This window comes from Micropterus dolomieu, linkage group LG23 (genome assembly GCF_021292245.1).
Source record: "Micropterus dolomieu isolate WLL.071019.BEF.003 ecotype Adirondacks linkage group LG23, ASM2129224v1, whole genome shotgun sequence".
Lineage (NCBI taxonomy): Eukaryota > Metazoa > Chordata > Actinopteri > Centrarchiformes > Centrarchidae > Micropterus > Micropterus dolomieu.
In genome coordinates, this window is record NC_060172.1 from 9817549 (window position 1) to 9831466 (window position 13918).

The 13918-nt window shown below is 38.3% G+C and overlaps 2 protein-coding genes across 2 annotated transcripts in view; one reads left to right on the top strand and one right to left on the bottom strand.

Moving 5' to 3' along the window:
- The window catches only part of rcc1l (RCC1 like), a 20045-nt gene extending 10244 nt beyond the window's left edge, over nt 1-9801 (bottom strand). The window contains exons 1-7 of the mRNA XM_046040661.1: nt 9654-9801; nt 8031-8309; nt 7248-7377; nt 6268-6396; nt 4638-4704; nt 3022-3073; nt 2019-2103 (exon numbers count right to left, since the gene is read on the bottom strand). Coding sequence (XP_045896617.1) covers nt 2019-2103; nt 3022-3073; nt 4638-4704; nt 6268-6396; nt 7248-7377; nt 8031-8309 — 742 coding nt within the window. The 5' untranslated portion in view covers nt 9654-9801. The remainder of the gene's footprint in view (nt 1-2018; nt 2104-3021; nt 3074-4637; nt 4705-6267; nt 6397-7247; nt 7378-8030; nt 8310-9653) is intronic.
- Nucleotides 9802-10982: 1181 nt separating this feature from the next.
- LOC123962992 (TLC domain-containing protein 5-like) lies at nt 10983-13469 on the top strand. The gene is made up of 3 exons (XM_046039506.1): nt 10983-11137; nt 11804-11999; nt 12511-13469. Exons 2-3 carry the CDS (start codon nt 11810-11812, stop codon nt 13056-13058), a joined length of 738 nt encoding a protein of 245 aa, XP_045895462.1. The 5' UTR covers nt 10983-11137; nt 11804-11809; the 3' UTR covers nt 13059-13469.
- The last annotated feature ends 449 nt before the right edge of the window (nt 13470-13918 follow it).

The window sequence follows — 13918 nt, forward strand, 5'->3', positions numbered from 1 at the left end:
CAGGATGTTTGGCATTTGCCAGAGAACACCAAGATTGGCAAATTCGCCACTGGCACCCTGTGCTCTTCACAGATGAAAGCAGGTTCACACTGAGCACATGTGACAGACGTGACAGAGTCTGGAGACGCCGTGGAGAACGTTCTGCTGCCTGCAACATCCTCCAGCGTGACCGGTTTGGCGGTGGGTCAGTAATGGTGTGGGGTGGCATTTCTTTGGGGGGCCGCACAGCCCTCCATGTGCTCGCCAGAGGTAGCCTGACTGCCATTAGGTACCGAGATGAGATCCTCAGACCCCTTGTGAGACCATATGCTGGTACGGTTGGCCCTGGGTTCCTCCTAATGCAACACAATGCATGTGGCTGCAGTGTGTCAGCAGTTCCTGCAAGAGGAAGGCATTGATGCTATGGACCGGCCCGCCTGTTCGCCAGACCTGAATCCAATTGAGCACATCTGGGACATCATGTCTCGCTCCATCCACCAACGCCACGTTGCACCACAGACTGTCCAGGAGTTGGCGGATGCTTTAGTCCAGGTCTGGGAGGAGATCCCTCAGGAGACCATCCGCCACCTCATCAGGAGCCCAGGCGTTGTAGGGAGGTCATACAGGCATGTGGAGGCCACACACACTACTGAGCCTCATTTTGACTTGTTTTGAAGGACATTACATCAAAGTTGGATCGGCCTGTAGTGTGGTTTTCCACTTTGATTTAGAGTGTGACCAAGTCCAAATCCAGACCTCCATGCGTTGATAAATTTGATTTCCATTGATAATTTTTGTGTGATTTTGTTGTCAGCACATTCAACTATGTAAAGAAAGGAGTATTTAATGAGATTATTTCATTCATTCAGATCTAGGATGTGTTATTTTAGTGTTCCCTTTATTTTTTTGAGCAGTGTATTTAGAACTTAGCTTAGCTTAGCTTAGCTTAGCGGTTAGCTTACCGTTTAATTATATACAATCATTTCCTGTTCATACAAAACAGTAAATTGTTGATTACTTGTATACAACATCACAATAATATACTATATGCATAATGATACTAAAGTAGAAATTTGGCTTTTGGAGAGCTGCGATGGAGCAGCCCAGTGACTGAGCTGGAAGTAGCAAAGACAAGATTTTGCAAAATGAGTTTTAAGCACAGGACATCTCTGTAGAAACTCAAGCTTTTACTGAATGCTGATGAAACTAAATTAGTTTTATTCTCGAGTGCTCATAATTCTGTTTTACATCTTCCTGCCAGTCATACAGAATGGTGTTGAAATTCAATCTTCTAAATATTTGAGAACTTCATTAGATAGCAGTCTTACTTTTAAACCTCATGTTTGTGGAGCAACTGCTGCAGAATCTCAAGATAAAAATCAGTTTCTCAGATCGAAATAAAGCGTGTTTTCCTCTCGAGGACAAAAAAGCATTGTGCTATCAACCATCATGTCTGTGTTTGACTGAAGATATCCTGCACTCACGCTGCTCATTCCACCTTAAAACAACAAGGTGCTGTTTATCATCGCGACCTGTGTTTCATAACAAGAGATAAATATTGTTCTCATCACTGTGTACTATGTGAAAAAAAACAAGACTCATTAACAAGAATAAGAGAACTACACACACTTATTTCTGTTAATAAATGTATCCTACTAAATGTTCAGTTATCTCACATCTCAAAGGACTTAAAATTTGATCACATTGGATGAATTTAAACATTTAATTTTGAAGAGTTTTAGAGATATGTGTGATTGTTTTGTTGTATGTCTTATCTCTGCACTGTTTCTTCTTCTGTACTCAGGTCTCTGTTGCAAAACAGCTCCTGTTGAGATATGGTTCTGATAATCAAAGTGCTCTGAAGTGGTTGCACAATGTTTTGATATCCTGTGGTGGTTATTTGTCAGAGTAATCTGGTCTCTGTTCAACTTCGGTGTAGCAGAAGTGGCAACTTCGTAGACACAAACACATTTTTCATCTGACAGAGAAAGGGGTCCGACTGTGCCTGATGCAAAAACAATTTCATAAAGTTCACTGACCCGTCTGTCCATCTGCACCCCATCCACATGCAAACACTTTTCCTGTCTCAGTGAGGAAAAGGCTGTGGTCCTGTCCACATGCCACCTGGAAAAAACAAAATAAGCTGGTTTTTAATGATCAAACCACGCATGAATGTTATTAGAAGACGACATGCAGAGTCAGTCCACCATCCAATCACCAAAACCAACCCCACAGTTACATTTAGGCACATCTACATGCAGTGGTGGTGGAAGTACTCAGCTTAAGTAAAAGTACAGTAGAAATACCATTGCCTAAACATAATTTATTACAAGTACCTTGTTATTTAGGTAAAAGTACATACGTATTATCAGCAAAATGTACTTAAATGATCAAGAGCAAATGTTCTCGTTATGCAGAATGGCTCTTTCACAGTTTTATATTATATTATTCTGTTTTTATCTCTAATAGAGGTGATCATTTTAATGTTGTAGTTTGACAAGCTGGAGCAAATGTTAGATACTTTCTATACTACTGGGCAGATTAGTAGTGTAGTACTGCATCATATCATAAAAGCATTTTTTATGTGAAAAGTAACTAGTACCTAAAATGTTGAATTAAATGGACTATAAAGTACAATATTTCTCTCTGAAATGTATTGGAGTAGAAGTTTAACAAAGCACTGAATGAAAATACTCAAGTAAAGTACAAGTATGTCAAAAATGTACTTAAGTACAGTACTTGAGTATATATACTTTTACAGTTGCATTCTACAACAGTCTACAAGTATAGATGTGAATTCATCCAAGAGGTGAGATTAAACTAACTTGTTAAAATGGACTGTTACGTTAATTAGGAATGGAGTATAGCAACAGAGTCACATTAGATTTTCATGTGTACCCTGAGCCGGTGTTTGTGTGTGTGTGATCCAACTACATGTTATCTTGGATGTGTGTACCTGAAGGTCTGGGAAAGGAGAAGGAATGAGACATACTACATTTAGCAGCATCTGTTATCACAGATCAGAAAAAAAGCTGCACTCACCTGGATGACCCTGCTGCTGAAGCCTTCCATCTTGTGAATGATGTGACTGCCACTGTTTGAACATGAGACAGAGAAATAACCGATGCATAACTCGACGATAGCAGCAAAGAGAGGTCCCATCCTTCTCTCTCACATTTACATTTATTCATTTAGCTGACGCTTTGACCCAAGGCGACTTATAGCTGCTAAATATGTCAGAGGTCGCACCCCTCTGGAGCAACTAGGGGTTAAGTGTCTTGCTCAGTGTCTTGTCTCACAGTGGATTCGAACTTGGGTCTCTCACACCAAAGGTATGCGTCTTATCCACTGTTCCATCACCACCCCCCAGACCCTCTCAGACTTCCTTAAACCTCCCGCTTGCATAGGTCACAGATAAGCAACAGCCACGGCAAACAACCTATGCAGTGGATTACTCTTTTAAACAGGTAGGTTGTCAAAGCTTCAGGAATAGTATGTTAGTGTGTCCTGCAATAGACTGCCGACCTGTCCAGGGTGCCAGGGTGTACCCCGCCTTTCGCCCAATGTCAGCTGGGATAGGCTCCAGCCCCCCGCGACCCTGTACGCAGGATAAGCGGTTGACGATGGATGGATGGACAGACTGTTTGTTGTAAATTATCACAGTTTACTAGAGCTGCAACGATTAATCGATTAGCTGTCAACTATTAAATTAATCATTAACTATTTTGATAATCAATTCATCTTAAATAATTAAAACCCTCTGATTCCAACTTCTTAAATGAGAATGACTCATTTAAACTAAATATCGTTGGATTGTGGGAAGAACAAGACATTTGAGGAAGTCATCTTGGGCTTTCAGAAATACTGATGATTATTTTTCACCATTTTATAGACCAAACAACTAATCGATTAATAGAGAAAAAAAATCAACAGATTAACAGACATGTTAATGATGAAATGATGAAAACAATCGTTATCAGTATACACACTTTTTAACATAAATGAATTTTTCTGATAGGGATCCCTTAAATTTGGTTTTAAAGAAATATGACCAAGTTATGTACTAACCAGGAAAACAATTAACTCATTTAACAGTCAGCTTAAATTACAAATGGGTCCAGTATATCTCACTTGTTAAAGTATACTGGAGTGTTTAAAAAAAAAGAAAATTAACATCATCCACAAACCCTTGTTACAGTAATTAAATGCTAATTTAACAGATATAGTGCTCTATTAAGTATGTACAGTACTTTCTTTACCATGACTGTCTTGAGTTGCCCGATGATGTGAACGCTTGTATGTTGCAAACATTGGACTCTCTTTCATCACTACTTTATGGGTTATATGATGTCAACATTGCATTACCAAAGTTGCCTTATCTAACTTTGTTTTAGTGGAACTGTCATGTTACCAGATCTCAGCAATAATGTCATAATCCACAGAAATGATGGCCAACACTAGGTACCAAAATAAGACTCAAACTGTAATAAAACAGATTTTTCTTTTTCCATTTTCCAAAAGCACCACGAGACTGAAAAAGTTTGACCGTGACATGAAAACACATCTACTTACTATGAAAATACAGTAAAATGAGCTTGAAACATCTGACTAAGGAGCAACACTGCTGTGTTTGTGTATGCAAAGTGTTCAGGACACACCTGTAGACTTCATCTTCAACAATCTGCCTTCCACACTGGCCATATGCATTGTTGCCCATACTGAAAACTGTAAGATAAAGAGAGAACAGAGAGAGGAGGGTGAGGAACTTCCACTCTCACTGAGCGTTTTAAATTTATTATACCAACATAAGCACTTTTATCTATTTATGTGAAATCCTAAAGTTTTATCCTCCAATGAAAGCTGCTCCATTTAAACCCAGACTGTAGTAAAAAGTCAGTACTTAGTACTTTATGTCATGTTTAATTGAGAGCTTTGACTTTGAAAAGTTTTGAACGAAATTCAAAAGAGTCTCTGGCTTGCTTGACACACCTCTTAAAGCCATAAGAAAACATGAGATCGGATTCCACTGAATGAGAAATGCAGGAATTTCCTGCAGATACTGGGGAAATGAAAATAAGCTCCATAGCTTGATGTGGACTAATCACCAGGACGCACACACTCCTGCACATGCAATTGTGCTTGATGTAAATCGATCACTTCATAATCAATTTGTTGAAAAGTTAGGGGGAAAATACTAGCAGTAAGTGGGGATTGAACACACAACCCCTCGAACGGTAGCCCTGTGTACTACTGACTGAGCAAACAAGACACACAGTAAAAAATGGATCATAAATTATCAATGACTAAGTTCTGGCCTGCCATCTAATGACTGGAAAAAAATTTGGCCCAATGTCTTATTTGCCGACCCCTGAACTAAAGGTTAGTTACCTCATCAGGCCAATCAGAAATCTGGTAAATAAATGCTGCTGAAACATGTCCCCCAATGTAACCGTATGGCTGACTGATATGTTTTAATAGTTTTTGGACAACAATGGAGCTCTTAGTCACAGAGGAATACGGTGTATCAGACTTTAACTACACAGAATATCCTTTAACATAAATCAATCTAAATAGGTCACACTAGGGCTGCAGCTAAAGACTATTTTTTTTTATCTAATAATGATTTACAGTTTGGTCTATATAAAGTCTGATAGCAGTGAAAAATGCCCATCACAATTTAACATATTTAAACAGCTTGTTTTCCCCAAAACCCAAAAGACATTCAGTTTACTACCACAGATGACTACAGGCCAAACTGTAGAAAAAAATCTGGTAATCAATTGCCTACCAGCAAAGTACATACCAGATAAAACATGTTAAGTGTATGTACCACTCTTTAATTTGGCAAATATCCAAAACAAGAAAAACTTATTTCAACAGAAATATAATAATATTCACAAACAGTTATAATTGTGGAGGGCAGCAAAAGAGGCATGAAGCCTTTCAACAAACTGCAATTTCAATGACTTAAAATTGTGCTTGTTAGAACAGCTAATTTACTGAATGTACCAGATGACACTAATGGGCTTTTTATTAGAGATTTAACAGCTGCCTGATAATCATTCATTATCAGTGAGTGGTGGGTGGAGGATGTCAAAGCCATACACACAGCATGACAGGTGGTTGGTAACAACACAACACGTGGTGTTCTTCCTCTTAGCACAAGCTGTGACAAACACTCGGCTGCCACGTCTTTCGTGATTTGACTTTAGCCTGATGGTCTTTCTGTACGAGTTGAACAATGTGTACGGCAACTAAATGCAGGTGCAGGAAGAGTGAGCCTCTTACCTCCCTCTTGGTCGGTGAGGACCAGAGAGTGAGCACGGCCACATGCAACCTGAACCACTCTGGTCTGCTGAGGCTCGACAAGAGGCAGAGCCACCGGGGAGGGCTCCAACACGTAGTCATAGCCCTGATCTACAGAGACAGGGGCATTAGAAGAGGTAGAGATGTAAGGCAGTGTAAGGCAGGGAACATCATGATAATATTTATGTGGTAATTCTCAAAAAAACACACAATCAATGAAGGAGACTGTAGAGTGTGAAAAAGGCAAAGTTTCATTGCTACCAGGTTTCAACAGGAAAATGGCCAACATGAAAAAGAGCAAGGTATATAGTATATTAGTTTACGCTGATGTCATTAAATGACATATGTCCTATATAATTCATGAAAGGACTGGATACATAATCAAGACAAAATACATAATCAGCGCCTGAAAGAAATAAGCACATAAAATATCTTGATAATGTTTAAGAATTGTGTCTGTTAAATTTCTATAGTATTGCCTTGTTATGCTACAACTTGCTTTTTCAGGAATACATTTTTTCAACAAGTCATTTATATTGGCACCAATTGTATTTTTATCTTTATTATTTATTAAGTACCATCATTAATTGTACATACTATAATGTAGATAGCAAGATGTAACCAATTTGGTGTCTATATATATATATATATATATATATATATATATATACACACACACACACACAAACGGTGAGTATTTGTGTGATGATGACCTGACAGAGGCAATATAATAGATAATTCTGTATGTCAAGAAAGTTGCAATTTGCTGTAAAACAGGTAAAGTTTTCAGGTTCATCACCACTAGCGACACCTTACACGCTACAAATAACCATTTGATCCATAGTTAATAACAATTAATAACAATTTAATTCGTGAGCTTTAAATGTTAAAGTTCTGAAGTTCAGCTGGGTTGAGGGCAATAGTGTTTCTGGTTTTGTATCAACAGTCCAGTTTTATCTTACGGTGGCTGTGTTGTGTGCGCTGGAAACCCAGCTGAGAGTCCTTGTTTAGGCCCATGCCCCACAGCTTGATCACATCTTTGGTCGGGGAGGCGATGAGAGTGAAGCCGTAACCGCAAGCAGCAAAAGAGATCTACAACAGAAAAGCAGCAGGTGAGTTCACTCTTATAAAACTACTTTAACACGTCCACTTTCTCATATTAACTAATCTTCTGTGTGATCTTCATTCATGATGATACATGCTGGTATGAATTTGTTTTGCAATAAGAGTAATCTTAGCCTTATCAATTGTGTCCTGCACATTAGGACTGATCTGACAAATGAGCCTCATTCACATGGTAAAAATATTACAGTTGAAGATGGGTAATAAAACACTTGCCCGGCATTGGAATCACATGGTCACATATCCTTGTATACTGAACCAGCTCCAGTAATTTGCCAGTAGGCTTAACAAATAATTGAATTTAATGTTACTATTATGCGATTAAAATATTAATCCTCAACCAGTGAATATAATATTAAAATCACCCAATTTGCACTAACGAAATAAATCCTATCCAAATGGGGCTTAAGACATAATTTGTGAGAACTAGAACAGAACAATGATGGCATCAAAAGCCTACTTGATGAATGATTAATAAGGCACACTTACTCATAAAAACAAATAATTAAAAATACCATATGTGCCTGATATTTTTATGAAATGTCACTTAATAATCACTGGCATGTACTATATATCCTAAAGACCCTAAACCATGAAGCTCAATAAACCAGTGCTGTATTTACCTGCTCTGCCGTCTCTAGCCGGTAAGGTGTAAGCTGGTATTTGCGGGGTTTCTTCCTGCCACTGTCCGGGACCACAAAGCTGGGGATACCCAGAGCACCGGTGAAGCTAAAGCCCCATACAAACACTTTGTGGTTTGGCTTCTTGTGCTGGCCAACATACTGAAAAACTGGACCACTTTTCTCCTGGGGTCTGGATGCTTTACCGAGTGTTGCATAACCACAGACTTGAAGCCCTGTGCTCATGTGTCGAGTGCACAACTGCACACGTGGAAAAACCATCTTGTGGATGACAAAAAAGGCATACATAAAAGTAATGAACAGCTGGTAAATTTAACAGTCTGAAAAGATAATCCAATCCAAGGGTGTTACTTTGTGTTGAAAAGTGGTGGAGACATAAGGTCTGAGATTAGGGATGTGATGAAAGACTACTAAGATGAAGAATAGAAGATATAAATAAGAAGATATTATTAATATTTTGAGCATTTAACTCTTAATTTCCTGCATTCAGGAGACATTTTCTGCACCAATTTATGGTGGCAATGTCTTTATTTATATAAAGGGAAACACAATTAAGGTGGCCTGTCCAGAGTGTACCCCGCCTTTCGCCCGATGTAAACTGGGACTGGCTCCAGCCCCCGCGACCCTCTATGCAGGATAAGCGGTTGACGATGGATGGATGGTGACAATTCAAAATATAAAAATATAATGGAATATAATGCAGTAATCAGCAGCTTGTTACTTTTTTGGACAATGCACATGTGGTGGCAAAAAGTGGTGGGGACATATGCCCAGTTTAAATGACACCTATGATCCAATCCACAAATCAAAGGCTTTACAAACAGCATTGTTTCTGTAAAAATGACATGAGAAGCCATTTTTATACACATATTCATTTTATGGAGAGAGGTTATTTTCATGATTTAGATATACTTAAATCATAGAAAAATAATTTGTTATAATAGACAAATGTTTGCAAACAGCTTGCATTACCTGTGCATAACACAACGTTAAACAATAATGGCACTTTTTGAATGTTAAACCTGCACAGATGAATCTTTAATCTCCAACCGTACAAATGTTACGTGTATTATCGAGGTAAAATGTAACTGCACAAAATCTCGTTCTGTTATTCTGATAAATAGTGCAACTTAGTCTTTTTCAAAATGAAACGTACGATGTTGGGAGATTATGAAGACTTGGAACAATGTTCAGGGTCTAATGGTAGATTCGGCATGCTGCTCATCTATGAAAGACCTTTATATTTTAATTAAATGTCACATTTGTAACCACCTCCCCATCACGGGCCCCCTTTACTGCTACCGTTAACGTTACTTTTAAGAAGTTAGCTACGTAGGTTGACACCACACCGATGACCGATATTACCACGTGAAATCACCAATGTAGGTTAAATTATCCTAAAATAATTATGTTTGGTATATGTGATTAATGCCGAATGAGAAATCAGATACGAATTATTCCTTTAAACTCATACAGCATGTTTTAATATTAATATAAGTTTGACAATACAACACGGGGACATTAAATGATTAGTATTATGAACGGAGTTTCACTTCGTGTTCTCTCAGCTTTTCCACATGCAGCACTGAGCTCGGGTGAACTTACCTTCTCGTCTTGTTGATCGGGTTTTATAATGCGTTTCACAAGCTGAAGAACGAACTTGTGCTGTACAGAAACTGATGTGAACCAGCTGAAATGATAATGAAATATTTCAACGTCATTTCGCGTGTTTGTTTACCTTTGGTCAACCCAACCCAGGAAGGAAAAATATATTCTTCCTCCCTATTTTATTGTAAATATTAGTTAGAGAAGCATTGCGCCACCTACTGTATCGGAGTGTTTGACATAATGTGACATATCAGGACCTTCACCTTCATAGCTGAGAGATATTAGTCATTTCAGTACCCCTGCCCAAAATCAAACCAACTGCTGCAGATGTTATAAGAAAACAAAGACGCAAATAATTTTAACATATTTTGGGATAAAATTCTAACAAAATCATTTTTAGTTTGAGACGATGAACCTGATTATGGATTAGAGGAACTTGAGTGGAGGAAGAAGGATAAATATTTATTGAGAATATTATTGATGGCTTGTAAGAAATCCATAACTAAGAAGAAGAATGGCTAAAAAAAAAAAAGACAAACATAGTGTTGATGAATGGATTGACACTGTTTAAGTGTAAAATGTATGAATTTGAGAACACAGAAGAATATGTTTAACCTCCAGATCAGACTTTGTGCAAATGTGCATCAGAAACTCCCATTGTCTGTGTGTGTTTATTTATTATTTTATGTTTGTAAGGTCTTTATGTTCATCTAGTCTTCATTTTGTTTATGTAGTTTATGTGTCCATTCTTTCTTTAAAAATCACTGAAGAGAGAATTTATCAACTTCAGCTTCTGTTAATTTAAAGTTACCAACAGTCTCTGCAATTTACAGGCTATGAGACCTCACATGTACAAATACAAACACAGGCAGAATCCTACACATACTACTACTACTACTACTAATAATAATAATATTAATAATAATAATAATAATAATAATAATAGCAAAGCACCTTTCATACAAGAAAATGCAGCTCAGTAGTGCTTTACATTGAAGAAATTATGGGATGTGATGGAGTGAAATAGTGGAGATCTTGGTCCTGTCAATTTAAACATTTTTCAAAATGTCTTGTATTGTAAGCCACTGCATGAGATCAGGACAGAGTGTTACATGAGCAAACTTCAGCTCTGTTTTACTATAGTGTGAAACAGCAGACACCTCATATCACCCGTCCCTTCTAAAAGCAGGTATCTGCAAAGAAGTAGAGACTGTAATCCTTTAAGAGGATCAGGTCTGAGATCCGAGGGAAGGGATAAAGGATCCACTAACTGTCAGTAGTAGCCTGCACATGGCATTTCTGTCATCTTGACAGGGAGAACATGTGTCCATTGGAAATGTGCTGAGCTTTGGGCACTTTGGTGGAGTCTTCATGCCTTTTATGGAACATAAACAGCGATGGAGGCCGAGGCTGCGTACGATTGTTGGAGTAATTTTATACATGTATTGTGAATCTGAGGACAACTGAGAGGAGGAGTTACGGTAAGTCTTTTGTAATAGTGTTACTGTTACATGCTTGAAAAAAGGTCACTGGGTCAAAACTGACCCAATTTAGGTCAATATTGCACTAATGCAACACTGGATTAACATTACCCAGCACATGACACACTGTAATAAAGTTAAAAGCAGATATAAAAATATTTTAAGTGTTTTTATTTGGCAACAATGACAACTTCTCCATTGAAGACATATTTTATTATAACAAATTTTTATTATACTGTCATGAAGAGCTATAGTTGTTGACAAATACATATACTGCTTATAATGCTAAATAAGTTGGTTAAAATAAACTGTATAAGACGTGTGCCATTTGCAGTTTTAGGTATGTTATTTTAAACATTACATCTGCGACAGTTTTAGGGTAAAACTTCAGCATCTTGTGTCTAACACTGAGTCAAAAATAGCCATATTTATGTACCCCTTGGTTTTGGGTAAAGTTAACCCTGTACTGCATTGGATAAAATTCCACAACGAAATTAATTCAAGTCATTATACATTTGGTAATTGCTTAGTTGCTTGATGGGTCTCTTTACTTTAAGTGTAATGTCATGAAAGTGATATAGCCTTTGTTGATTCTGAAATCATTAAACATTTATATCGACCAGTGAGGATGTATGATGGTGAAATCAATCCAATTGTCTCATCCAGACAGCCATGCCAGTACTGGAGGTGATCTGTAGCCTGATTGGCTGGTTCTGTCTCTACTTGTTGTTCTGCTGTACCTTCACTCAGCGAGGGCCTGAGTGGAACTGTCGACTGGTCACTTTGTCCCACGGGGTCCTCATAGTGCTGCTGACAGCATATGTCGTCTTCATAGAAGGACCCTGGCCCCTCACACATGCAGGTCAGTGGTATAAAGTGATGAGCAATATATACAAAAAAAGTTTAAATAACACTGTAACTTAAATTGAAGTCTATAAATGCAGAAATAAAAAAATATATTAGGTTACTAAACATATGCATATTTGAAATGTGTTTGTGTCTCTTTTGATTACAAATCATTCTGTAAATGCTCTCACAAAGATTGACCCTACAAAGATTGGTTCTATTATTAGTGGCCTGCCTATTTGCCAGCTTCATGTTCATGTTCTGATTTGAAGGGAAATTTAGTTTGAGTAAACATGAAATCGTCAGGTCATACACCAAAATAGCAACATATAAAAAGAATGAATGCAATTTTAATTTGGGGTTACAATAATTACAATAAAACAAGATCACTAATCTTACACTACATGCCACTTGGATTGATGATAAATTGCTTTAGAGCACAAAAGGAAATTGCTTTAGGACACAAACAGGCCTTCAGTTTCACTCTTACCCCTCGTGTCTGACCTTTCCCCCCATCTATCCCCCAGGTACAGAAAACACTGAGCTCCAGACCCTCGCGCTGGCCATCTGCCTCGGCTACTTCTTCTTTGACATGGGCTGGTGTGTATGCAGCGGCAGCGAGGGTCCTGTCATGCTGGCGCACCACGCGGGGAGCATCGTGGGCATCCTGCTGGCTCTGCTCATGGGAGTGTCAGGCTGCGAGACCTGTGGAGTTATCTTCGGCAGCGAGATCACCAACCCCCTGCTGCAGACCCGCTGGTTCCTCCGCCAGCTGGGCTTGTATGACAGCCTGCTGGGCGATGCAGTGGACCTACTTTTTATTGTATTATTTGCCACTGTGCGCGTGGGAGTCGGCGCCGTGATGTTTTACTATGAGCTCACCTCTCCCAGGACCACACTCATAATGAAGCTCGGCGGTGTGGCTATGTACGGACTGGCCTGGGTGTTCATGGTGGACATAGCCAGATTTGGCTACAAGAAAAGTAGGGCTAAGTATAAAAGGTGGCTAGAAAACCACAAGCTCAAAGAAATCAACACACAAAAAATGGATGGACTTTCAGACAAGAGCGATTAAAGGAATTCATCTTGAACATAGGTAAACTCAAAAGTTCTTGCAGGGACAAGGGAGTACAATGCTTGTTTGCTTACATTGTATTGCTTTATGGCACAACAGAAACAGGTGATTGTACTTTGAGTGCACTGAGTAGAGACACTATGGGTAGTATTTAAACTTAAAATCAATACAATTGCTCTGCAGGGATCATGTTTTTACAGCCAGAGGCACAACAATAAAATGGCTGCTTGGTATCCAAAATAGTTTGACAAACAAGTTCTCCCACATCACTGCAGACTTGATGAAATAAGAGTTTTTTTAAAAGTTGTATATAGTATGGATTTGGGACGCAGCTATGATCTCTAACAATAAGCCCTTTTCACAGAAGATATTTTGACATTGTCACAGTGGGAAAAGCACAGGTGTTATGCGTTGGTCAGGCTGCTGGCTCACTGTTAGATGACAATGTTAGAAACACCTGTACCCTTATTATTATTATTATTTTTTTTTTATTATGACAAGTTAAAATGTCTGCTGCGAAAAAGCCTTACATTACTACTGCAGTAAAGGCACCAATCAAATCAGCCAAACAACATTTTTTTTAATGTTAATTATATCAACTTTTCACAATAAATGGAAGTGATATATTCCAGTTCAAAATGTAGCACTATTGCATCAACACTTAAAAGGACACCTCAAATGCTTTTCATCTAGAAAAAGGGGCGATGTGTCAAACTGCTTTTCTCTTTTTTACTTTAGACTACCGAGTGTGCTTTGTAAACCAATCTGGTTTTCTAGAGTTCAACTAAAGCTTGTTTTTTTGTTTATGTTGCAAAAGTACTTTTGGCCTAAATCCACAAGCAGACTTAAGTAATCAGTGA